General features: G+C 44.6%; 2 protein-coding genes across 2 annotated transcripts in view; both read right to left on the bottom strand.

The window, feature by feature from the left end:
- The window catches only part of LOC119647555, a 40,555-nt gene that overhangs the window by 8,409 nt on the left and 8,336 nt on the right, over window positions 1–23,810 (bottom strand). Inside the window, exons 4-6 of the mRNA XM_038048547.1 lie at window positions 18,126–18,461; window positions 9,803–11,919; window positions 785–1,157 (exon numbers count right to left, since the gene is read on the bottom strand). Coding sequence (XP_037904475.1) covers window positions 785–1,157; window positions 9,803–11,919; window positions 18,126–18,461 — 2,826 coding nt within the window. The remainder of the gene's footprint in view (window positions 1–784; window positions 1,158–9,802; window positions 11,920–18,125; window positions 18,462–23,810) is intronic.
- LOC119648201 (zinc finger protein 91-like) lies at window positions 9,073–18,508 on the bottom strand. The gene is made up of 2 exons (XM_038049798.1): window positions 18,126–18,508; window positions 9,073–11,919 (listed from the first exon to the last, which is right to left on the bottom strand). The coding sequence occupies exons 1-2, from the start codon at window positions 18,505–18,507 to the stop codon at window positions 9,497–9,499; spliced, it is 2,805 nt and encodes a 934-aa protein (XP_037905726.1). The 5' UTR covers window position 18,508; the 3' UTR covers window positions 9,073–9,496.

Here is a 23,810-nt window from a genome sequence, read left to right as displayed (position 1 = left end):
GGTTTGGGGTGGCCCGGATTCGTATACTACACACTACCCAACCAATTCTTATTTTCCCGCTGTTTAGAAGCTTCCCCGCGTTTGCTTGGCAACTTCTATCACAGCGAGTTTGCAGAGGTGATACCAATCCGGCATTGGTTACCTCCGAACATTCGCGTTTGATGGTCTCTTCTAGCTCGTTCTTTTCTGTGAGGCAGTCAAGGTCTCGGATTTCCAGAGAACACGTGGGTTCCAGACTGGAAACCAAAGCTTTTTCTGCCAGAAGCCCCTTGACTGCTTCATAGAACGTAACTTTATTTATTGTCTTCGGGCCTAGTTCGACTAGTACTCCACCAGCCTTCGTTTTACGAATGGAAGACACTTCTGGTCCGTTATCTTCGGGTTTAATCTTGTAACGGATTTCACTTGCGTCAGCTTAATAAGCAGAGCTGGTGGTCTAGTCCTCCTTAATTTTACACAGAAGTTTTTCCATAAACCTTAGGTTTCTTGAAGAAATACATGTAAAGCCTTGGCTTCAATTCTTATGATCTCAATCATTCGAACGCCATTCGGACTGATAAATACGCGCTTTATTACGGCGATCAACATAAACCTGGCGTGTGACATTTTACTTGTTTAACACTGTAATTTCTGAACGACTCCGAATATCAAAAAATCACTTTGCTCATATATTCTAAACTATATCTAGATCCAAATGAATCGATTCCTCGGATCCGACACAGGGAATGACCCCCTTAATTTAATAATTTTATTTGCTACTTAATCGATGCCACTTTATATTTACCTTTATCTAAAATCTCATTCAGTAGGACCTCCTCCTTTATCTGGACTCTAGTCCAGTCATTTTTCTGTACGCCATAGTGGACGGTTTTCAAATGATTCTCAAACGATCCCATACCATCGAAGCGGTCACTGCAGTCATTGCAGGCAACGGTATATTTCCCTCCAGCTGATATCAGGATACGGCCACACTCGGCTTTCCAGTCGATAGTCGAAGAGTCAGCACGGGTCCACACAGATTCATTGTCTTCTATGAATTCATCTAGAAGTCCTTCCTCTGATTTTACGACTATCTGCAGTCTCGGATCCATTAGAGGTATTGAGTCCATATTTATCTTATTTGTTTTTAACACTAATTGTTTCACAGTAAACAGAAACTATCGCTGCCAAGGAAAACATTCCAATCTTCTTCTTCTCCTCATAGCGTAGCTTCATCCTATTCAGCTTCGTGAGAGGTCGGTGACGATTCAGGTTCGGTTGTCACTTTTTGTGGTACATTCTCAAAAATTGTAATTTTAGGGAGAAATCGTCGACGTAAATTTTCCATTTCCGCTTTATCCAAGAAACTAAAGATATTAATAATAATAATCGTTGGCGCAACAATCCATATTGGATCAGGGCCTTGAAGTGTGTTAGAGGACTTCATTCAAGACCGTAACGGTACTGTAGTGGGCAATGTGGTCAGCATTGCGCTCGCCTGAGATTATTAGCCTGATTCGACCCAGGTACTCATTCACAGCTAAGTCGACTGGTATCCGACGTCAAATCACGATACAAATTCCACTGCCACCAGTGAGATTTAAATCGCGACCTTCCGTACGACAGCCTTGTGCTCTAACCACCCAGCTATCCGGACACGGAAGAACGCGATAGAGTGCGCAAACTAAAGATATCACAAACGAATAAATTGGCCATATAGAAGATCAGTTAAAGAAAATTGAGAAAAACTTTTGGCGGTATACCTCAAATAAAGCCCACGATGATCAACGCAAAGGTTTGTAATGCTGCAACAAACATGGCATCCATGATGAAGTGCTATATATCCGGGCAAACATCAAAAGATTTCAACAAATTCAATATAAAATCGATAGAAAATCCTGATGCTTATTAGTTGGGATTATCCATACTACAAATAAGAATCCGATTCCCCGAATCTTTTCTTCATTGATCATATAAAATACTAATAAAGAAATAGCAAGCGAGGACGGAAGAAAGTGAAAAAAATGTGGCTGAGACAAACCAGAGAATATAAAACTCATTTAAAGATGAAATGATTTTGGGATTTTGGGAATTTCAATGATGAGAATTCTTCAAAAATATTTTTTTACAAATACTCAAACTTCCTTTCGAGTCCCAGGGGTTAATATTAACGTAATCAAAAAAAAAATTAATTAATCAATTAATCAAATTGGTACTAACAAATTTGAGAAATTTACAAAATAAACTGCCAAAATATACACTGAATCATATGAGTGGTACCCAATGACTATGAAGGTGCCACAATAATTGACCACGCTATATTCCCAATTGGCCTACAATCGGAAGAGACGGTGGAGGCCCGAAATAAATATTTTCCTGATTACCGGCAAAATTTTACAAGAAAGTTTTCTCTGGAAATCTGCAATATCAATAGACTACTGTCCAGTTCTCATCCTTTGTTGAGCAGTATAAGGAAAAAGTCCAGAAGAAAAAGAAGTCTTTCTCCAGTGAGACTGTACCTGCCTACTGAAACCACCTCCTACTCCCATGCACGCTTCGAATGACTCAGGGAACATGTCGGGCCTAAATTTCTATTCTACCGCGAATTTCCGTCACATTCACAGGCCGCTACAAGCTCTCAGTGTTCTCTACTTGCTGGGTGAATAAACCTTGGATGATTTTTAAGAGGAGGGAAGGGCACATGATTTATAAAGATGAATGGCCTCTGAATCTCCATCGTGATTGTGCAGGCACGTCCGCTTCCGAGCACGGTTCATTAACGCATTCCTTCTTGCTCCGTTGAATGGCGAGCTTATAGGCACACTTTTTACACCCCCGATCGATCCTACCTACAGTCCACTGAGCCTTTCGTCTGGCTGGATGGAAAACTGATCGAAGACTGGACATTTCATTATTCCACCAGTTGCTGCGTCTTCTTCTGGGGAATGAGCATCCCCTAGGCATGGATTGTGTCACATGCTTTCGCGATACATGTCCATGTTGGACAGCTCTTTCTGTGGAAGTGCTTGCTTTATTAGCTTGCTCATTTAAAGCTTTGGCACCTCATACTGGTGCTATGGCTCCACCCGTATTTCAAAGAGGAAGGTCTGGTATCCGCTGGGAGTTAAGTGGACGCGCCAGTGCAGGATTTACAAAGGTCAGATCTACGATTGAGCACCCCGCTTATCTGTGCCTAGATCATCTTTGTTTACCAAAACTATAACCAACTCCTCCAAATCTTTTAATAGACTCCGGATACGGGCAATCACCTTTGGAGTTCGTCCGCAAGCGTCGAGAATAAGATTGTCAAGCATTTCCTCAAACTCAGGTAGTGGTGTGTAGCAATTGTATTCAAAGACATTGCTTATTTTCGTCCACAACAAAGCCACTGGCTGCCTCACTCATAGTACATACATTGTATGGCTCGAAGACGGCTGGCGCATATCGACTGTCCGCCTGTATGGTTCGCATATGATTTCAATTTCCATCTCAGATTCGACGTGATTTATTTGTATCAATCTCATTTTCTCAGTGCAGTCAACGCTTTTTTAATTCCGGCCCTTTCCCACTTCCGGCAATATGCCGGTTATCCCATTCCTTCTTTTCTTCGCACAATAGGCATTTCGAGTCCCTATTGCACTCCCTGGCAATATGGCCCCTCTCTCGAAATCTTCTACATCAATCGGACCGATACTGAAGGCCTTCGCTAGATGCCCAAACATGAGACATACAAAGAACCTCATTTCAATTATTGGCCATTTTTCCTACCCGGCGGTCGTGGAAATTTTCAATTTTCTTGGGGCCTCGCAGGCGCTCGATTTTCCTCGATATCTTGCCTCCCCGACGTCGTAGCGTGAAAATTCTTGCACTTCCTGAATCGGGCCGCATCTCCTTTCAAACGCCCACGGTAATCCGCCGATTTTGCATTTTTGCCCATTTTTCCTATCCGGGGGTCGTGGAAATCTTTAATTTTCTTCGATTTGTTGGGCCTCGCGGGCCATGAATTTTCCTCGATATCTTACCAACAACAAGCACCATTTCAACATCAGCGGCATCTTCATCACCGGCAGCAGCATTCGTTTGTGGAGGATTAGAAGCAAGAGACAGAAATTCAGGGCCATAATGTACGTCAACCGTTGGAGTTTGGCACAGCACAAGCACAGGCAACAACAATAGAAGCTGAAACAGTGGCATCCGTGGTTTTTAGATTTCCATTTAGTGCATGGTAATAGGGGTTTCGAGGCACTCGGAGAGCCCCTACCATATTTGGTCTACGTTATCAAAACGACAACAGCAACTCCAGAAGCAGCGAGCATCGGCGTCATCGACATCGAGCAAGTTCCAGTGTGTTCATCTGACCGTGCATGCTATGTGAAATGGTACTGCAAGCTTGTTTCGTCGCCGATAGCAGTGGCAGGTTCCCCTAGGTTATTTGAGTTTAGAAAAGATTAAAGTAAAAATACTTGATTATTTTAAAGATTTGCAGTTCGCACTCACGGGCATCACTGCTGATGCCACAAAATTTAAAGAGTCTATTGGGTTCTTCGCCGACGTTCTGAAGTAGTGTTCCTACTTGAAGTTTAAGGGCACCCTCTTCAAGCGACTGTCGGTGAGTCCGGCTGAATTACTTGCTAACGAAATTTAGCTCCCTGAGCTAATTGCTACGTGAGATGAAGCTGTTGGGAGGGGATAAGGTTGGTGGAGAGCTTCTGAAGTCGTTGTGGTTGCAGTGACTTTCGGAGAGCACTCAGGCCATCTTGGCCTGTGCGGACTCCAGATTGTTGGAGGTGTTAGCCAACACTGCTGAGAAAATCCACGAGGTGTTTGTGTGCCCCGTGGTCAATGAAGTGTCGCGGGACAAATTGTTGAGCTGCAACAGACGCTAGCAACCCTTTCCAAACTAGCGGCAATAGTTGGAGCTTTGCATTCGGGTGGTAGGTCCCGAACTCGTTCGCTGTCCGCCAATCGAAATGGGCGATCAGGTAGTCAGCCATCGGGGTCTTCAACGAGTCCTGCAAATTGCTGGTACCATCGTATCTTTGCCCACAAAGCAAAGAGATGTGTTCGCCTGGGCTTGTTCACGGGGCTTCAAAAAACTCGTTGGGAGCTCCGCCGGCAGCTACCCAGAACCCCGCTCCACGCTATTACCTGATCGACACAGGTGCAATTGTCTGAGCTCTCCCCCTATCGCATCAACTCAAATTAGCTGCGGCAAATTCTTAAACCCCATATACTTACGGCTACAGGCAAGTGAACGTAAATCTGGGAATTCGGCGAACGTTCTCATGGCGTTTCGTCGTAGCAGATATTAGTAATCCTATATTAGGCGCAGACTTTTTAGGCCACTGTGGGTTGCTAGTCAATCTGCAGAATAGATCTTTTATAGATCCCGTAACTTCGCTCAGGGCTTCAGGAAAACTTTTGTTCATTTTTGAAGAGGCAGCCCACCCTCCCGCTCCTTTAAAAATACAACAACATAACTACCGAAAGTAGTCTCTTGCAGCTAAGCATGAGGTACAGCACCACATCCGCACTGCTGGCTCTCAGGTTTTTTTCGAAGATGCGTCCATTGCCACTCCAAAAACTCGCTGTTGCTAAGAAAGAATTTGACACACTTTTAAAGCAGGGTATTTGCAAACCATCAAGTAGCTGCTGGTTTTCTCCACAAAACATGGTTCCAAAGTCCAACCGCAATTGAAGACCATGTGACTATTACAGACTTCTGAATGCTCAGACCATTCCAGACCGCTATCCTATACCACTTATCCACGACTTTGCGCATAACCTCGCTAACTGCCGTGTTTTCATGACCTTAGACAAATCCCTGTAGCTCCAGAAGATATTCCGGAAACGACAATATGCACACCCTTTGATTCACACGAATGCTTTTTGGTCTGTGCAATGCGGCGCAAACTTTCCAGAAGTTTATCCACTCTGTCCTGAGAAACCTTAACTTTTTTTTCGTGTACTTGGTTGATGTTTTGGTCGCCACTTCTTCTGAGTTTGAGCATTTGGAACTTCTAAAATGCATTTTTCAACATCTCCTAGAGGCCGGTCTTCTACTTAACGTGGAAAGGTGCAAATTCCTTCAATAGCAGGTGAAGTTTTTAAGCCACATGACTTCTCTTGACGAAATCCAATAGGACCCAGACCAGGTTCAGACTTCTCACAACCTAAGACAGTTAAGGATCTGCGAAAGTGTTTGGGTATGTTAAACTTCTATGCCCGTTTCTTGCCCAAAGCCGCAGAGCTTCAAACGATCCTCAATGCCCACTTGTCGGCACCCAAGACTAAAGTCTCACGCGTAATTACGTAGTCTACAGAGGCCGTCCAGGCTTTTGAGGTAGCCAAACAACAGCTGGTTGACGCTACACTCCGGTCATTTCCTCAAACAAATGCATCCCTAGCCGTATTCGTCGTTGCCTCAGACATTGCGGTAAGTGCTGCCCTTCACCAAAAGGTGAACCAAATCTGGCCACCGTTGAGCTTCTTTTCTAAGAAATTGAATACACCTCAACAGAATTATAGCACCCATGATAGTGAGCTTTTAGCCGCGTACATGGCAATAAAGTATTTCCGATACTCCCTAGAAGGCAGGCCATTCAGTGTTCACGGACCACAAGCCTCTTATCTTCGGGTTTAAACAGAAGCCCGACAAAGCGTCTCCTTAGCCAACCCCGGCACTGGAGTTTCATAAGCCAGTGCAGACTTAGGATCCCACATATCCTAAACAACTACCTAGTTAATAAGCCAGTTTACTTCGGATATAACATGTGTCTGGCAAGGATAATGTAGTTGCAGATGCTTTGTCATGCGTTTCAGAGGTTAAAATTCCCGTTAAGGTCGATTTATCGGCAATCGCCGAGGTACAGAAAGATAACGTATTGCTTCAGAGCCTCGGGGACAACTCTAAATACAAATTTCGAGAGTTTCCCCCTTTGGGCCAACCTCCGAAAGTCTGCGAGACCTCTGAAAAGGGACCTAGGCCATCTATTCTGGCAGCGTTTCGCAAGGAAGTATTCCATACAGTAAACAATCTTGCGCATCCAGGCATTCGGACAGCGAATCGGCTTGTCACTAGTAGATATTTTTGGCCATGAATGAATAAGGATGTTAACTCCTGGGCCAGACAGTGCATCGCGTGCCAGAAGTGTAAAGTCACCAAGCACGGACAGGAAGAAGTAGTTAGGCGTTTTCACACGATCCACATCGACATTATTGGCCCCTTGCCAGAATCACATGGCTTTAAGTATTGCCTCATAATTATCGGTAGGTTCACGCTTGAAGCAATACCTTGTTCGACATTTCCGCACAATCGTGCGCCAATCAATAAATTGAAGTTTTCTTGAAAGGCTATTTCAAGTTACTCGCAGACCCCTACGGTAAATTAGCTTACACTAGTACAGCGAAAGGAGAAATACCTACTAAAGGTGATGACCTCGTATACTCCAGGTCGTGCCCCTATCCTGTAGCTCTGAAAGGAGAAATCGAAAAGGAAATAAAGAAACTGCTAGAAGATGGGATAATCAGACCATCCAAATCCCCGTATAATTCACCAGGTTGGATGGTTCTCAAAAAACTAGACATATCTGGCGAAAAAAAGTATCGAATGGTGATCAATTACCGCGAACTAAATTCAATTACTATTGCGGATAAATATCCAATACCTGAAATAGAGGAAATATTGCCCCATCTCAAAAGCGGATTCCATCAAATTCCCCTTAAAGAACGAGATATATTCAAAACTGCTTTTCCCGTGCGTCGCTTCGGGGCGATGTTCGTTGACAGAGCAAAGGTGGAAGCGGTTTTTGTTCGCTGGGGCCTCGGTGTCCGAATCCGTTTGTTTTCACTGTTTGAATTCGTCCTGGAATCTTTGGATGTAATTGACAGAGGAATTTGCTTCACCGTTCCGAACGTCACTCTGGTACCTGGTCACGAGGCTTGTACTGGCTTCACTTTGTTATCGAGTCATTGTTTTACCGTTAAACCGGCTAAACAATTGAATAACGATGTTCGTAAACTTGGTAACAGCGCAAAAGCCCGATCCGAGCACAGGCGAGAGCAATCGGCAGAACGAACCAATTGCTTAGGCGGAAACCGTTTCGTATCTCTGTTGGTGTTCATCAAGGAAGCGCCCTCTCACTACTCCTCTTTGTTCTTGTTATGGACACCACCACACGGCATATCCAACATCCTGCGCCCTACACATTGCTTTATGCAGATGATGTTTTCCTAGCATCTAATAGCAAAAATGATCTCGGGTAACTTGTTCAAAAATGGAATGTTCGCCTCATGCAACACGGTCTCAGATTGAATCTAAACAAAACTGAATTTTTGACGACCGATTCCCATGGAGCAGACACAATCACTGTTAGCGGCAGTGATCTGCGCAGAACTGAGCGATTTAAATACCTCGGGTCAACGCTATCAACCAATGGAGAACTGCGTTATGAAATTGCTTCACGCATTAATGCAACCTGGATGAAGTGACGTTCCACAACTGGTGTTCTTTGTGATCGACGTATTAACGAACGCAATGTCGTCCGTTCTGTCGCTCTCTATGGTTCTAAGTGTTGGTCGACTATAACAGACAATGAACGACGTCTTGCGGTAATGGTTACGAAGATGTTACGTTGGACTAGTGGCGTGACATGTTTTGATCACATCCGAAATGAGGATATCCGCGATAGTTATGGGGTTGCATCGATCGTGGAAATGTTGCGACAGAGGCGTCTTCGATGGTATGGTCATGTAATTCGTACTAACGAGAATTCACTTGCCAAGATTGGTCTAAACATCGAAGTCGATAGGAAATTACCAAAAGGCAGGCCGAAACCACGGTAACTTGATACGCTGGATGGGGATTTAAAAGCCTCAAAATTGTATCCAGATCAGGCATTCGATAGAGCCAAATGGCAAAACCGATCACGACGAGCCGACCGCGCTTGTGAACGGGAAAAAGGCTGAACAAAAAGAAGAACTGATATATCCAATAACATGACGAGGAACATTCCACCTACCTATTGTGCCCCCATACCTATTTGACCCCATCCTACTGATTTGCCCCTTTATATTTCAACAGCCAGACTTCATTTTTTAAATTGTTTATTGAAAATTTGAGCTAGGATTAAGATATTTCACCACAATCCATATAATTTCGAACGTTAATGAATCCGACCTTAAATTTTCAGCACTCCTGAGTCATTTCTTCACCGCAAGTCGTATACTTCATAAGCGCCTTTAAAAAGGAAATCTCTGTTAAATCCTTTCCACAGATCCTGCACAGAAAATCGCACACCTCATGTTGGTCAATCATATGTCGTCACAATTCCCGGTGATCGTTACATAATTCTCCGCATTCTTTGCATTTATAATTTGATTTATTGGCGTAGGTTTTTTATGTGATGCTAAATGTGATTTTTTACCAAACAGCATGTCGCAATATTTACATAGAAATGTGGAGGTTCATCTGGACCAGCAGCAGCTTCTTCGGTATCCTTTTCGGGTAGATGGATCCTCAAGTCGAGTTCACTGGATCGTCTTGCGAGGATTTCTGGACCTCTTCTCCATGGCACATTGCAATATGCCCTCTCAATTCTAAGTCTGATTTAAATTGTCTCGAGCAAAATCTACAAGAAAATTTGGCTTGTTTTCTCAGGATCATACTCTGATGCAGTAACTTATGAGTACTAAGACTGACGCTGGTGGCGAATTCAACATTGCACGTGATACAAAAATTTTTCTCGTCGTCGAAACTGGGGTTTTCGGAAAACACCATCGTTTTGTTTCGTCTCACTTTCCCATTTTTGGTAGCACTCCCTACCTGAACCGATGCGCCTTTTGTCGGTTTGATGCCAAAATGTACATTTTTAACGTGGCGATTAAAGCTTGTCTTATGTCTGAATGATTGAGGACATCGTTCACAACGATATGGCCGATCTTCTCCATGAATAGGTTCGTGAATTTTGCGTTCTGAATTTGTGGCGAAAGATTTTGGACATAACGGACAACGATATGGCCTTTGCTCTTTAGCGTGGCTCTCCTCATGTTCGTAACGTTCTGTAGGCTTAGGAAATTGCTTATGACAAAATCGGCACTTTAGGTACGTTGGGTCATTTTGTAGAGACTTTGGAATCTCATCTCCATGGTTCACCACAATGTGATCTCTTAATCCAAAATCTGAGATAAATTTTCCAGGACACAATTCACACAAATATGTCGGATGTTTTGGATTAATTAAATTCTTATGTAATAATTTATGTTTATTGAAGGTGGCCCTCAAGGCGAATTCACGATTGCATGTGATGCAAAAGTTTTTCTCGTCATCGAATTTCGGATTTTCGGAAAACACAACCATTTGGGTTCGTCTCATTTTCTCAGTTTTGATAGTGTCCTCGTCATTTGCCGGTTTTATACCGTCGTGAATTTTGCGGTCTACAAATGGATCCTCTTGTGGAGAGCTCGGAGATTCAAGCGGACGATTAGATTGGTCATGACCCTCTGCAGCAGACCGATCCTTTTTATGTATATCACGTTCTGTTGGCTCTTTGAATCTGGCTTGTTTTATCCGGATCATTCTCCTATGCAGAAATTTATGGGTATTAAAACTAGACTTCGAGCTAAACTCCCGATTGCATGTGATACAAAAATTTTTCTCATCGTCGAAATTGGGGTTCACAGAAAACACAGTTTTGACTCGTCCCATTTTCTCATTTTTGGCAGCACCCTCTGCCTTAACAAGTGCAACATTGGTCGATTTTATGCCAAAATGAACATCCTTAACGTGACGGTTAAAATTTGTTTTAAATCTGAATGATTGAGGACATTGCTCACAACGATAGGGCTGATCTTCTCTGTGAACAGATTCATGAGCTATGCGTTCTGAATTTGTGGCGAATGATTTTGGGCATAAAGGACACCGATATTTCTTTCGCTCTTTAATGTGGCTCTCCTCATGTTGGTAACGTTCCGTTGGTTTTGCAAATTCCTTAAAACAAAATCGACATTCCAGGTACGTTGGATCGTTTTGTAGAGACTTTGGAATCTCATCTCCATGGTTCGCCACGATATGATCTCTTAATCCAAAATCTGACATAAATTTTCCAGGACATAATTCACAAAAAAATGTCGGAAGTTTTGGATTAGTTGAGTCCTTCATATGTAACAATTTATGTTTCAGAAATCTGCCCTTCGAGACAAATTCACGATTGCACGTGATGCAAAAGTTGTTCTCGTCGTCAAAATCGGGGTTTTCAGAAAACACAGGTTTGAGATTTTTTCCAGGCAATCTCAAGCCGTTGCGGGTCTTCCATCTTCGAATAACCGATTTATGCTCCTTCTTATGATGTATGAATGTTTCCTGCGAATTCATTTGAACATTGCATGATATACAAAAATGTTTTTTCTCGTCATACTTGGGCTCCAATGTGAATACGGTCCGATAAAATTGCGGTTTGTCTTCCGCCTTTAAGCTTTGAATATGGCGTTTAAGATTTGATTTGGTTGAAAAGGTTTTAAGACAGTGTAAACAGCGAATTGGATCTTCTCTATGCATGAGTTCGTTGCCGTCAATTTTCTCAACGCTTTCGGCATCGTATACTGAATCCTGGAATTCATAGTCGCCAATATCAAGTTCATCCTTGACTGTAGTTTCATTTGACGTATCTTCCTCGTCGTCATGATTCAAATAGGTCATTCCCTGTTTTGGGAATTGGTCCTTATGATACCTCTTATGTCGCGTGAAGGCCTGTCTTGAAGCTAACTGACGATCGCATGTAACACAAAAGAGTCTTTTCTCGTCATAAAAAGGCTCGGCCGAAATTATCACAGTTGGTTTCTTTGGAGTATTCGAACAGTTTTTGTAACGTGCAAGTTTCGTGTTTCTTCGATTCTGCTGTATCTGCGATGTAGCGGTCACGATCCCATCTGTTGTATCAGCTCCTGTAAAAATAACAGAATGTATATACCAGGTGCACTCCTAATTAATGTCCGGTTTTTCTCGATAGATGGCGTTCTATGTTTTGTGTCACTGTTGGTCACACATACCTGTCATTTTGTTTACTTGTTGTCGAGTGTCTAAACTGCGCTGACGTTTCCTCAAAAAGTTCCCCCAGCAAGTTTTTATTGCGCGTTAAAATTATCGACGTACGTACCGAATTTCGAGCATATGCGCCATGCATTGCTTTTCATGTTCAATCAAGGAAAAAAGTGTCCGAGAGCCACTGTGCACTTCTGGAAGTTTATGGTGATCATGCATTAACACTTCGAACATATGAAACCTGGTTTCGACAATTCAAAAATGGAGATTTGGATCTGAACGACGTCGCACGCTCCGGCAAGCGAAAATCGTTTGATGACGCCGAACTGCAAGCATTATTGGATGAAAACAACACACAAACGCAACGACAGCTTGCAAACACGTTGGGAGTTCAACAGCAAGCAATTTCGAAACGTCTGCGAGCCATGGGAAAAATTCAGAGGTGTGGAAAGTGGGTGCCACATGAACTGACCGAGAGACAAATGGAGGACCGAAAAGTGACGTGGGAAATGCTGCTTCAACGGGGCAAAAGAAACTCTTTTCTCCATCGTATTGTTACGGGCGACGAAAATTGAATTGTCTTGGAGAACCCCAAACGCAACAAATCATGGGTGAGCCCAGGTGAAGCATCGATATCGACGGCACGATCAAATCGCTACGGTCGGAAGGTCATGCTGTGTGTGTGGTGGGACCAGACCAGTGTGATCTACTTTGAATTGCTGAAACCTAGTGAAACTGCGAATGCCGTTCGCTACAAACAACAAATGAAAGATTTAAGCCGAGCGATTGCGGAGAACCGACCAGAATATCGAGAAAGGCAGAAGAAGATGATTTTGCTCCACGACAATGCACATGAAAGTCCTAGGGGTTTAAGGTGAGTACCTGCCATGTAGGCATAATCCCACGGTCCTCTTCGGACATGGTTTGATTTTGGGATCACAATCAGAGCCAATGCTACTAGAGGGCCAACCGCAAATAGCCGGGCTGAGAACACATCCTCCAGAAAATCTCCTGGAGCATATGATCTCAGAGGGCCAACCTGGTTCCGATGGTACCAGATAACCTCCGGTGATGCCACTTCAAATGAGTCCCTTGCAGACTCGGTTCTGATCGCCCTCCTCGAGTACGTGGGGACGGAACTCCCCAACGACAATGCACAATCCCATAAATGGAAAGTCGTTCGCGACACGCTGGAGAAACTCAAATGGGAGGTGCTTAACCATGCGGTTTACTCATCAGACCTGCCTCCATCGGATTACCACCTCTTTGCCTCATTGGACCACGCACTTTCTGAGAAGCGTTTCGACTTCTACGAAAATTTGCGGAAATGGCTCACTGAGTGGTTCACCTCCAAAGACAGTCATTCTACCGGCGTGGTATTCACAAATTACCAGAAAGGTGGGAAAAATGTGAAAAAAGCGATGGAAAATATTTCCAATAAAATAACTATTACGGTTCCCTTGGAATTATGTGTCTTATTCACAAAAAAACGGAAATTAATTAGGAGTACACCTGGTATAAATATTTTAAACTCTTTTAATGGGGAAAAATTATGTATTTGTCATTAGACGCTACCTCAGCGCCATTAAGTGGAGGAGCTCAGGACAACTCATTCCCAAACATAATTTTCATTTCATTAACTTAAACCAGTCTAGGTCCAAACTAGGAGATTTCGGTCGATATAAGTCATACCCTTGTCGGGTTCTGAATTTAATAAAAAAGAGCTAAATGCCACCTGTTGCCGCTTTTGGCCACACTGCTCCGCAGGGTAGAGGCCCTGTGGCAGCGTCTGATAAGATCGCCTCTGCCCTGCGATCGAAACCGTCAAAGCCAAATACATAATTTTTTGAAAGTACACGGCGACGAAAAGAGTAGTCCGTGCACTTAACAGGAGTAAATTGCTTCTCGAGCAAGTGCGGCCCGCCATTAAGTGGATGGCGGGTTCAGGACAACTCATTCCCAAACAAAATTTTCATTTTTTTTAATTGGACTCCAGAGACATGTGTAATGGCCGCGGTTTCCCAACGGGAGCGGGTTTCCATTCGTTTTTCTCGGGATTAATTTGGTCAAACAATGCATTCTATAATGTGTAATTATTTTATATTTCGCCGCATATTGCATGCATTGGGGCGAAATGATCGTGACAGAAGAGAATGATCTACCGCATTCGTCAACGCTACTGTATATGTTGCTGGCAACATGAACTCTAGAAGTTCAAGGACAGGTTTAGTGGGACCGGTTGATCGAGAGACAGCTGATGGGAGGAGAAGATCCTTTTGGCTGGTGGTGAAGAAGATTAAGATTTCTGACTTGCAAGAAGTGAGCGTGATTTGACACTTGTGCTGTCCTTTGTACCGACAAAACGCGGATGAGGATTTTGACCGCGAGAAATCACACTTGGGAGTGAAGGAAGTGGAACGCAATCACGAAATTTTATTGAGAGACTCACATCACGAAGAGATGAAAGATTGTTGGGATTCGGTGAACATTTTCGGGACGAATCGAAACCGCTAAATTTCTGTACAAGCAAATATCTCTTTCGGATCGCTAGGGAGCAGCTAAGTCATCCTTTGTGAATTCGAGCTCTCTGATTTCTACGGGAGTTACAATTGAAGTGGAAAAAGGAACTCCAAATTTGGAAACGATCGTAGTCTCTTGCGGTCGCTTTTTGAAAAATTGTTCGTCATCCGACTGTGACTCTAATAAAAATCCCCAAAGAAAACCCGGTGATAAAATTCAAAGAAGATATCCAGCAATATATAAGGAGATGAGAAAAACAAGAAGTGAATAGAGAGGTTAATGAAAAAAAAGAAGAGTTGGTTTGCGTATCAACCGATAAGTTTGTTTTGCTAAAAGTTTTCAAATAAATGTTCGGATTTATTCTGTGAATCTGATTATAAACACAAATGGAATACCTCCAGAATAATAGCCGGAGGATGCCAAGGAAGGCAGGAAACCTCAGAGGCCGCGCCTCAATAAACATCTCAGGCAGAAGAAACAGGGATCAAGACTGTGATCCGCCGTGGATTTTGCCCCCTCAATCGCGGCACTCGGGTCCGGAAATTTACGGCTCCAATCGCGCGATCGAGCCGTCGTTTTGTTTTTCATTTATATAAGCGCGTGAATTTTGTATTTCAATTTCGGTTCACGGTCAATTTCGCCAACTTTTCAGGTTTTTTTTTGGGATAGCTTTTCGCTCTAGGTCGTCTCCGGCCACTCAGGATGGTCGTATGACCATATAAATCCCTTTAGTTCATTACACTCGAAGACAGTGTAATTAAATATAAATATTTTTATTTTTTTAATCGCTATTCACCAAAGCTCCGCGCTTCATAGCCAAATGGGCAGAGTCCCGCTTTTTTCAGCCGATGGCGCGAACAACGGGCACGTCGTTCATTTGCTTAGTTGCTTGTGCGTGCGGCAGGCCTGCATATTGATCATCCCAGACAAGGCTGTGAAGTGGGTGCTCAGTATCGTTCCGCTTTAAGGTGTTTCAGTGAGAAAACCTGTGGCGAGGCTAGTCGGCCGCGGTCGAATGGCGAACGTGGTGCTCACACTTCCTTCCAGCGTCGTCTGATTCCTAGAAGAAAGGCTTCCGCCTGTCCTAGGCGATTGTCTTGAGCTTGTCACCGACGTTCAGACTGAACGCAGGTTTTCCTCGCACGACAGCCTTATATGGGCCTTCGTATGGTGTAGAAGTCGCAACAATCCAAACCCGTCTCTTCTCGCGGACCAAGTCGCCGGGAAATCTTAGGTTCTCCTCATACACTACGTCAGCAAAATCCTCCTCGATGGCTGCACGGAGGCCAAGAAAAACGGAAGGCAAGATCTACGACCAGGGTGGGGGGCTCGCCGGGCGCCATAATAGTTGCCTCCAGGGTCCGACGCTAAAACTCTGGCTCCCTTTCGGATGGTATGTGTTTGAATCCCAGGGGCTTTTCATACTCCAAGAAGAGGCTAGATTTGCATTACATATAACGTAAAAGCGGATCGATGAACAGAAAAGGTTGAACACTCTATTCACCACTGCTTGTGGGCGTGATACATCCGAGCTACAACACCCAGCGAAATTACGAGAAGCTCAGCGTAGTGTGCGCCAAGATAACTGAGAATTTGTTATTGCGCTGGTCAGGGAAGAATGAGATGGCGCAGAATGCAATAATTTCAGAAGTGTATATCGAATAAGCTTTCATGCGGTCGCAAATCTTTCGCTGGCTCTGTGAAGGACGTTAACGGTTGATTCCTAATCCACAATGATAAGCAGAAGAGGGAGGAAGGAAGGAATACTTCACCACAATTTTTAACCGTATCACATTCGGTAAAATTCCGCCTCTTGTGAATGAAATAGCTAGTCACCGTGCGGATATGGACTGTTCAATGCATTCAAACTGAATAAAGCCGCTTGGCTGGTCGGTCTTCCCGCAGTTGTTTATCGCTGGACTTGCAGTAACCGAAGATCTGCTGCTTTCACTCTGCTGCTACGGAAATCTTAGGAATGCAGGACCTTTCCCAGAGAGTGGAGGAAGGGTATGATCGCTAAGATTCCAAAGAAGAGCACTCGGTTTGGGTGTGACAATTAGAGAGTTATCTGCGTGCTCTCTGCCGTCGCAAATATATATATATATATAGTTGTCATTTACCCCTTGGTGGGGTATAGCGCGTGAATCAATTTACGCGCCGTGGCTCGCGGTTACCTGAAATGCACATCACCGACCCCCCCCCCCCCCCCCCCCAACGATTTTCTGAGACGCCTGCACTCCCTCTTTACTGTTTTACGCCATGTGCCTCTGGGGTGACCCGCCCGTCCGTCATCTTGTGAGAGCAGCTTCCACTGTATGGCGTAGCACGCAATGCAATTGTCATCCCTCCTTAATGTGTGAACTATAAACTGTAACTTCCGCCTTCCGATCATATTGCGTTTGTAATAGTATCGGGCCAACGTACCTCAACGACGCAGACAGGTGTTGACGAAGGCTAGGAACTTTTGAGTAACAGCGGAGGTCTCTTTCTATGCCCCAATCCCATTTAGCAGCTCAGATGGAACACTAGCACAGAAGACTCAACTTAATCTTGGTGTTGATCTAACTGTATTTCCAGACTTTAGGAAGGGCTAGCGTAAGCTGCTGATTCAATGCTGTTAATGCGTCGGGCAACATCCAGTTTGGTGCCGTCGTCGGCAAAAACCACGTATCCTCGATATACAAATTGATTGGCGTCTTCGATGGTCTCCTCATTAATGCAGAAAGAGAGAGAGTGTGATGACCCGTCACCCTGAGAACCTAGGTTGGTGTTTATCTATAGTCCAACTCTAATCTCTTTCCCAATTCAGAGCTATTTGGCAAACAGATATCATAAATGTAGTCGAGATGTTTGAGGAAGTCCATTGATTTCCTCCATGTCCTCCGGACAAGGCAGCATGAAGAACGTCACCCATAACAAGAAGAAATAATATCGGTGACAGAATGCAACCCGGGCGGATTGCGCTTTAGATTTCAAAGTCATCAGAAATTTTATCTCGGTCGTCTGCCTAAACAACTCCAAATACACTCCCTGTTCTCACTATGGAAACCTTTTTCGAAATCGATAAAGAGCAACTGCAGCGAAGTGACCCGTAGGGTGCTTATGTGGTGAATGCAGGAGGATCCGGAGTGGAAATCAGCCTGCTCTTTTTCGATCAAGCTTTCAAGAGGTTTTCTGAAACCGACACCAACAGAACCAAGGTTGTCAGTCTGACGGGTCATCGTATCCTCTCTCTATCTACATTAATTTGTATATCTAGGAAGCGTGGTTTCTGCCGACGATGGCACCTAATTGGTTGTCGCCCGATGCATTAACAGTGCAAGGTCTGCTTTTGCTGCCTTGTCTACCATCTGGACATGCAGTTATTTCAACACCATGATTGAGACTATCTGTGCCGCTGTTCTTTCTCTGTTGCTAACATATATATGGGGGTAGTTTATGGAAAGTGACCACCACTGTTACTCGAAAGCTCCAAGCTGGAGTTATCGGAGATAAGCCAAAGCTTTTATTTCCCTTTGGCGACCACATCTTTACCCCCAGTTCTAACTTAATTTAATAATTTTATTTCCTGATGCCAGTCAACATTTACCTTTACATCGAATTTCATCGTTTTCGGGTAGGACCTCCTCCTCTTCGCCATAGTCCGGGTGGACAGTTTTCAAATGATTCCCGAAGGACCCTACACTATTAAAGCGATCACTGCAGCTATTGCAAGCAACGGTATATTTTCCTTCGGTTGATATCAGAATACGACCACACTCCGATGTCCAGTCGATAGTGGGAGAGTCAGGACGTGTCCACACAGATCCATAGTCTTCTATGGATTTATCTAGAATTTTTTCCTCCAATTTTACGTCGGTCTGTAGTCCCGAATTCAATAAAAATATCGAATCCATAATTAAAATGTTTGCTTGAGCATCGAATCCTGCACAATAAACAGAAACTGTCTCTGCCAAAGAAAACAATCCCATCTTCTTCTTTTCCACTGCACATTACATAGCTTTCTCCTACTCAGTTCTATGTGAGATCGGTGACAATTCAGGTTAGGCTGTCATTTTCTACGGTATATCCCTCGCAATTGTAATGATAGTGAGGAATGACGCAAAACAACCCTAAAAACCGTTGTAGCTTTTATTATATTTCATTTGGGGGTAAGGGATGGAAATTCGTAATCAGCAATTCGGAAAAAGGGCTATGAAGCAGTATTTTAGTAGGAGGCGACGGTCAGTGATCTGTTTGTACAAATTTACAGAATTGGTGGGCGATCTATTCATTGCAATGATCGAGGGCACGAGGAGCTAATAGAAAAAGATATGCTATTTATATTGTTTTGAATTTCTATGATAAATTAGTAAAATATTTTTCCATAATTTATCTTAAGCAAATTACTACTTTCCTTGGTTCCTATTGGCGGGAATAGGGGAAAACCTATTCGTTGTCCGCTTCTCAATACTGGGTAGTAGTAAGTTTCGCTTATTATGTTTTCTTTACTCTTTCCCCAACTGTATAAAATTTGTGATTAAAGCAATCCCTGACAACATTGACGACGTTTGTCCGGGATTGTCATGCATAAATATGTAATTAGGACTGATAAACGTCGAAGATGCCTTTTATGCAGCTTGTTTGAGTATTGAGGGATGGTCTCGCTTCGCTTCTGAAGAAATCACCCATCACTCCACGTCATCACGGTCCATCCTAGAACTGTACTGTATCCACAACATTGCACTTTATCGTCAGACTCTAGCTCGACCATCCATCTGAAGCATAAAGGGCAATTCTATGCTCGATTAAGAAGAGAACATAGATTTAACCTCAATCTAAGTGGAATCAACTCGAGCAAAGCGAAATTGAGTTGCTCTGTGTACTATAGTGAAGAGAGGGCCGATACCAGGAACATCAGAGAGTAGATGGAGTTCAACCAGTCGCCTCGAGCAACACGAACCTGGTTGCTCGTCATTACAGATGTCTGGAAGTGGTTCCTTAGAATCTTAGAACTTTCTCCAAACTACGTTTCTGCAATGATTGACCTCGGTTCAACTCTACCCATCAGATCCTTGCCCTCACCAATCAACCAACTTGTAAATACAAATAGAAAAATATTCCTTTTCTTGAAGACTTCAATTTGCTAGACCAAGCCACGTTGTCTTCAATCAGCAACGTTGTCCTTTCTTTGCCATGCTTTCTGTCAGAACAGTTATATCCTTTTAGCGCTAAAATGACGTTTGGTAAGCACTATCCTTTCTCCAGATATAATTTTTTCATAGATCCCATGTCCATATTTGGATCGCTGTAGCGAACCGTCGCGGGCTCTGAAAGCAGGACAATTCAAGCTTTTTGCGGACTCTATGGCGTATTCTTTCAATGTTGGTCGATCTATGGGGAGACTGCTTCCTCTCCCTAAACTAAACCATTCGAAAACAACAGTAGATTCGCCGTTTTAGCATATGATTTATGGTCGCCATGTAATATTTATCGAATAATTGATGAGGGCGAAGTGACTAGATGCCTTGGCTATAGCCTAGTAGCTTGGAAAACTCAACTTGCTTTGGATTGATAAACAAGTCAGAGCAGCTACAGAGCTCAACTCCAGGCTTGTTCAATAGAGAGCAACTAAAAGCTTTTGCTCCACTGTAGGAAGGGAAGGAATGTTAGAGGTTCAAGAACTAAGCTAGAGGTCTTCAATATATCCGTGCTGGGTCAGGAACGCCATGCCATCCGTATCTCCGAAAGCTGGCTGGACGATGCCATAATAAACTCCGAGCTCCCCGAAGAGTATTCTACTTTCCGCTGTGACAGGGAACGGGATGCATCTCACAAGTCCACCGACACACTATGCGACGAAGCCGTGATACGTGATCAGAGGACGGATAAGCTGCTTGTAGGAGAAGAGTTTGAATTTGGAAAGGATGGCGGAGTCTCTCTTGAAGATGGTAAGGTAGGTAGGTATCAGTGGCCACTCCGAGGAGCCAAATTTGCGCTTTGGTGCGCCGTTTTGATGCCACAAACTCCTAAGACCGTGACTATTGTTATATGAGCAGGGAGGCAGAGTCCAGTCGGCTCGGATCTTCAGAGCCAGCCCGTAGCATTCACGAAGGAAAGCAGCTCTCCGACCCTGCAGCTAGAAATCTCTCTGAGGTCCTCAAAGAATGGTTTACCCAGTATCCGCAGCCTGACTCTAGCCAGAGCTGGGCAATCGCAGAGAAATTGCATGAGGGTTTCCTTTGCTTCTCCGCAGCCTAGCGGCATGGTCCCCTATGGGCCAGTGCTCTGTGCAGACCGCCGTAATCCTGAATGCATTTGCACGCGTCTGACACAGGAGTTCTCGTGGTCGGGCTATGTTATAAGCGGGTCAAATTCTCCTTGACTTGGCACAGCTTGTAAGCCTTCACCATCTCAGGCCCGCGGCTGCTAGGTAGTGCGAGTAGACTCCGCCCCCGACAGCCGCCAGAGGAACACCGACTGTATTCGCCGAGGGACTGTTAAGAGCAGAGCCTTGGCTGGCCAATCCGTCAGCTCGCTCATTCCCCTCTATATTCCTATGCCCTGGAACCCAGAGGAGGGTGACCTTGAGCGTGCCGCCCAGATGGTTGAGCGCGTCTCTGCACTGCCCCACTAGCCAGGAAGATGTCGTCGTTGAGTACAAGACCTTGATGACCGCTTGGCTGTCGGTCAGAATGGCTATGTTACGCTTGGGGCTCGAATCACGCTCCAGCCATCGACAGACTTCCAATATCGCCAGTACTTCCGCCTGGAATACACTGGCGAAACCTGGGAGACCATACGACTTGGATACACCGTGTTTATTCGAGAAAACCCTCGCGCCGACTCCATAGGCCATCTTTGATCCGTCCGTAAAGAATACTGTGTCTTAGTCTTGCAACACGCCGCCGGTCTTCCACTTTGCCCTGGTTGGAAGGTCCACAGCAAAGTTTCTCGTGAAGTTCAGCTTGCGTGTGACATAGTCCGTGGGGGATGCCCAGATTTCCCGAGGTATTTCATCTAGGATGTTGGTTTGGCCGTATGACTTCGCTGCTCAGCATCCCGACTCACGTAGTCTGACGGAACTGCACGCTGCAACATATTTGATGTGGAGGTCTAGGGGGAGGAGATGCAGGAGTACATTGTAGCACTCGCACGCGTGGCTCTTTGAATCCTATTAAGCTTCGTTCTATTGTATTTCTCTTGAAGATGGGCCATAGGGTTTTCAGCACAGCTATGGTTTTGGAGGGGATGGAATTTAGTTGTGGTACGGGTGATAGCCGGATATTGAGGTATTTAGGGGATTCGACGGAGGGAATGGGGGATTTCTCGGTTTTAATCTCGAGATTGCGGGTCAGCATCTTGCGGGTAAAAGTGGCTCAACGGCGGAGGACGATGGCTTCACATTTGTTGGGATTGAGGAGGAGTTTCCAAGAATGGAGGAACTTGTTGAGGGCTAGGATGGTGGTATTGATGCGGTTTTTGGCAGCTTGTATGCTTCGGGATGTCCGGATAGCTGAGTGGTTAGAGCACAAGGCTGTTGTACGGAAGGTCGCGGTTCGAATCTCACTGGTGACAGTGAAGTGAGAAGTGGGCGGTGTATAGAGGAAATAGGATTCCTGACAGTGTTGATCTTTATGGAATGCCTGCAGGAAGGCTGTACGGGTCGGATAGGGTTTCATTCAAGCAGACAAGAAATTTACGATCGGATTGGTAGGTTAGAATTAATCCGTATAGCTGTGGGTTAAATTTGAAATTGTGGGAGAGTTTGAAGATGAGGCCTTCTTGCCAGACTTTTCGAATGTCAAGGAGGCAGGCGGTGGTGGAGATGTTGTTTAGTTGGGAGAGGATGTCAGTTTTGAGAACTAGGAGGGCGTGCGAGGTACCGTGGCCGCGTCTCTTGCAAATAAGAGGCATGGGTTGAAGAGTGGAGACAAGAAAGGGCTAAGGGCTTTTGTGTATTTTTTCAGCATGATGATAGGGATGTGGTCAGGACCGAAGGATTTTTGATTGTTTCGGGAAAGAATGATGGATTCCACTGTAAGGGGTGTGAAGGCTTGTATAGATGAGCAGTGGGGCGTTGTAGATTGAGGGGATGGGATTGGAAGTAAATGGATGGGGAGGAAGTAAGGTTGTTGATGTTGGGTTGGTCGGACATATGTCGGATAGTGTTAGCGACAAGAAATCTATTTGCAATGAGGTCGATGTGAGCTTTGGGCGAAGTATTGTGGGGGAGGACATTGGCCCGTGCAGGGTTTCGCTAGGCGAGGGCAAGTTTCACTGAATTGTTTGCAAGTCTGCTGATTGAGCGAAATACTCGCATGCTTCACTGCATAGTGGTCAGCGTATAGTGTATGGATATGGGATTGGATGAAGTGTGTTAGGGAATAAATTCGGGTTTTAAGGAAATTGAACTGGAGAGCGTATCTGTGTCGGTGGAGTTGGCGCCGTAGGGTAGTTTTTTGTTTGATGAGGTCAAGGACGTGGGGTGGGAGAGTGATCAGGCTCTGACATTTTAGTGGTTTGGGAGCGATGGTTTCGTTGCAGGCCCTTGGCGTAATTTCCGCAACTTTTGCACGGCGGAGTTAATTTCTGAAGTAGACAGGTTGGACGGGAGGCAGATAGCCAACAGTTTGTCGACTAGGTTGTGTTTGAGGCGTTGCCAGTTTGTGGCCGCGTAGTTGGGATATTGGTTTATACTGCGTGCAGGTTTAGTATTTATACCAGTGTATGCGAGGCGTATCCAGCACCACTGCAACATTTAAGAGGTACGGCCCCGGAGTTGCAAGGCGCAATTCGCACGTTAAAGTCACAAGTGCTTTGTCCGCGATATAAGTGTAACCCCATTCATCATGAAACTCACACAAGAGTACCAACCTCAAATAACAGTGCTGAAAGCGCATTCTCCAGGAATTATCCTAAAACATATACTTCCACAGGGCCATTCCGCTTCCCATGGTAGGAGCACATGAAAATCCTGGGGGTTCGACGTGGACATCTGCCATGTAGGCATAATCCCACGGTCCTTTCCGGTTGTAGATTGATTTGGAGACCACTATCATGGCGGCGCTGTGACTAGCACAGCAGTAGTACACGCTCAACATTCACATCAGTGCATGCGAGGCATATCTTAAACCTCTACCGTAACTAAGGGTACGCCGCCCAAATTGCACAACGGAACCCCACGCTTGAGCCCCCAAGAAGCTCTTCCCACGACGGACGCAACCACTACGAAACTTCCACAATGGCTAAGCACATACCCCAAGAATCCTCCCGGAGCATATGTTCTCAGAGG

The sequence above is a fragment of the Hermetia illucens genome, chromosome 2 (genome assembly GCF_905115235.1).
Source record: "Hermetia illucens chromosome 2, iHerIll2.2.curated.20191125, whole genome shotgun sequence".
NCBI classification, from domain to species: Eukaryota; Metazoa; Arthropoda; class Insecta; order Diptera; family Stratiomyidae; genus Hermetia; species Hermetia illucens.
Note: the sequence above shows the minus strand (reverse complement) of the source record. Positions and strands in the feature narration are given on the sequence as shown.